We start from the raw sequence: 3,119 nt of genomic DNA, 5'->3' as shown, positions 1-3,119 counted from the left end.
GTGCTATGGCTTGTGTGTGGGCTATTAAGAAAGGAGTATTTCTACATTGTTTTCTCTACTTAATAGGGACAATGCTATTATTATATATTAAGGACTGTGGATAATGGGCTACTGGTAGCAGGATTGTCAAAGCAACTTGGGGGAGGATTTATGCTGGGGTGGTTGAGATACTAGTGTTGAGGAAGGGACTCTCCTTTGATTATAACAGTGTGTTCAGATTTATGTGGCTGAATGTGATGCTGCTTCTGTGGTAAATGAGCTAAAATTCTATCTTATCTTTCATGAATTTGTCCAATATTAATAGATCCCGTAATTTCTTTCACTTTGGTAGAAGAGGAAGAAGGGGCCTAGCTTGCTTTGGCTCTTTTCCTTCCCCTGATGTGGGTTGCTTTCACCAATAAATATTGGTTATATTTCTTTATGTTATCTGTACCAATATAATAGTTCTTTTGAGGTTGGTTGTGACATTTGTTATTTCAAATCTCGGGAGAGAAATGAGTAGCCTACACACTAGCCTCATTAACTACCACTTCGTGGGATGATGTGAATAAGTGGACTAATTGTATACAACTTTTTTTCTTTTCCTATTGCTCGAGGCGACCTATTTTAATGTGGTTTTATTGCAGATCTCGAAGCAAATGGGATTCCACCCCCTCCTGGGATAGGCTTTAAGAAAAAACAACTTCAATTTTAAATACAAGCACAACTATTTTTCAACTATATATTATCTTCATACATTTTATCATCTTGACAATGGTTGCTTCCATTAATATAAAGTTTAGTACCAAAAACGATGTAGGAAAAAAGTAGAAATGAAAATAATAACACCAAAAGATATAATGTGGTCGCAGAAGTGTGCCCTTTTCCAAACAAGGGAAGAGAATTATTGATATAATTACTCTACCAGTCTATATAGTTGCACAATATTAACAAAGTCAGAATTATTATACTCAATAAGTCAATATAAGTCACACAATATTAATAAAATCACATCTCAAAGCATTGAGAACTTCAAATATCATATTCTACCTTTTTACATTCTTTTAGAAAATCAATATCAAATGAACCTACAATTAGAGTCTGCTTGGGCCATTGGAAATAATAATAGCTTAACCCACAAAGCAATAATTCAAAAATGTGTTGCCACTAAACACTTCTGGTTTCTTTTTCGAGAACGTCTCTCGAGGAAAAAAAATTGCAATATTAAATCAGAAACACGCCTCTATCACCACATAGAAACAAATTGAAAAAAATAATAACAACATAAGATATAGCGTTAGCTACATATTTATTAGAGAAAAATAATGTCATATGATACAGCGTTAGGTAAATATTTACCAGAGAGGATGATGCTTCATTACTAAAATTCTTCAATTATATAGTTACAGCAAAGTGACTACAAGAAACAAAAATCCAATATGAACAAACTATTGAGCATCTTGAATGGAATTCTGGGATAAAACCAGTGCTCTTTACCTTTTGTAACACACTTCTTAAAAGAAAACAAATGTTGAAGGCAAGATGTAGATATGCTTATTGTAGGTAACTTCAAGCTCAGAACATGCCCTACCAAGTGTATCCCTTTGATGATTGATGCAAGAGATGATAATTGAAAAATTTAATTCTCAATATTAATCACATTAAACAATCTCTCACGCAATGCTGATAGATGGATGCACATTAGTACTGTGGCTGTGGCCTGCAAAAAAAGGATTATTTAGATATTGAACCATCTCGTTTAAAAACATTATAGAGAAAAAAATTTTATGAGTTTAAATTGGCGTCAATGTGCGTCTTATATAGGTCAAATTCTGTTTTTCAAAGGCTAATATGTGCACAATTTATCATAAAAAGTGGCCATGTGACATTTGCCTACTCCAATATGGAGTTAAACCAAGCTTAAAGTGTTAGAGAGTAGACAACAATTTTTGATTTAATTTTTCTTAAAAAATTTGGGAATTTGTAAAGATATATAGAACAGGTGAAATCATATATATGTTTACCTCAAACTGAATTCTGTGGAGGAACCTTTGATCATTTGTTCTTGTAGAAACACAGCTTACCACATTGAGATTTGTCCTAATCAATTCCCCAAGAACTCTTGACAGAGGAAACCCTCCCTCTATTGAGCTAGTTCTTATCAAAACCTCGACACCATCTTGGCAAGGACTCACTATCACACTATTAGGCATTAAATTACTGTTTGAGCCTGAAGTATACAATTTTTTTAGCTTGTCTCTACACAAGCTCAGTTCTTGTATATTCTTCTGCATATCTTTTATGTAATTCAAAGCTTCGTTCATGTGATCACATACAGCACGCTTCCCCTACAACACCACGGATATGAACTAAATTTATAGCAAATTGGAATATACACTGTTTGGTAGAGATGATTGGGTAGCAATCGACTGTAATGAATAAAAAGAAAAGGCTAAAATCTTGTTAATTAGTTCACCTTGATATATTCAAGAGGAAGAAGTGATCGAAGCGAAGCATAAAGCTTTGCCATTTGTTTCCTTCTTTGCCTCTCAAATTCTCTATGCGGAATATTCTTGCCCTTGTTTTCAGCACTAACCCCTTCCTTGTTTTCTTCATCATCTGAAGATGGTTTTATTTGCCGCTTTTTTGTATCTTTAGGATTAGCACGACTACGGTTTCTGGTCAGCACTGAAGAATCTTGATGATCTGCAATCAGATATTCTTCTAGGTTTACTATATCTTCTTGGAATATTGAAGGGTCCTTAAAGATCGGATCATCTTGTGATTGTGAAGGAAACATCTCAATTAGCAAGTTTTCAAGAATATTTCAAAGGTTTTCTTCAAAATGCATCCCTATGTAATAAAAATACTTATAGAGGATGACCACTCTAATTATACCAATAGCAATCATCACATGACTTATTAGGGTGTACAGTAGTATTTATATTTATTTATAGGAATGGTTAAACCTAATTATGTTATTTAATCACGAATGATTGGTATATTAAATGACATCTTGTGGGAATCAGAATCATTTCACTATTCTGTAATTTGTCTATGAATAATGCTGTTACTGCTATTAGAGCATTAGTTTAAATGGTATTATGTGACCGACTTAATTAAATGTAAAATTATATGAT

The 3,119-nt window shown here is 33.3% G+C and overlaps 1 protein-coding gene across 1 annotated transcript; it reads right to left on the bottom strand.

Moving 5' to 3' along the window:
* Positions 1–1,322: 1,322 nt before the first annotated feature.
* On the bottom strand, positions 1,323–2,820 carry LOC111394319 (transcription factor bHLH120-like). The gene is made up of 3 exons (XM_023020105.1): positions 2,456–2,820; positions 2,004–2,327; positions 1,323–1,699 (listed from the first exon to the last, which is right to left on the bottom strand). Exons 1-3 carry the CDS (start codon positions 2,777–2,779, stop codon positions 1,619–1,621), a joined length of 729 nt encoding a protein of 242 aa, XP_022875873.1. The 5' UTR covers positions 2,780–2,820; the 3' UTR covers positions 1,323–1,618.
* Between the last annotated feature and the right edge of the window lie 299 nt (positions 2,821–3,119).

This window comes from Olea europaea, chromosome 1, assembly GCF_002742605.1.
Source record: "Olea europaea var. sylvestris chromosome 1, O_europaea_v1, whole genome shotgun sequence".
In the NCBI taxonomy this organism is placed as follows: Eukaryota; Viridiplantae; Streptophyta; class Magnoliopsida; order Lamiales; family Oleaceae; genus Olea; species Olea europaea.
Note: the sequence above shows the minus strand (reverse complement) of the source record. Positions and strands in the feature narration are given on the sequence as shown.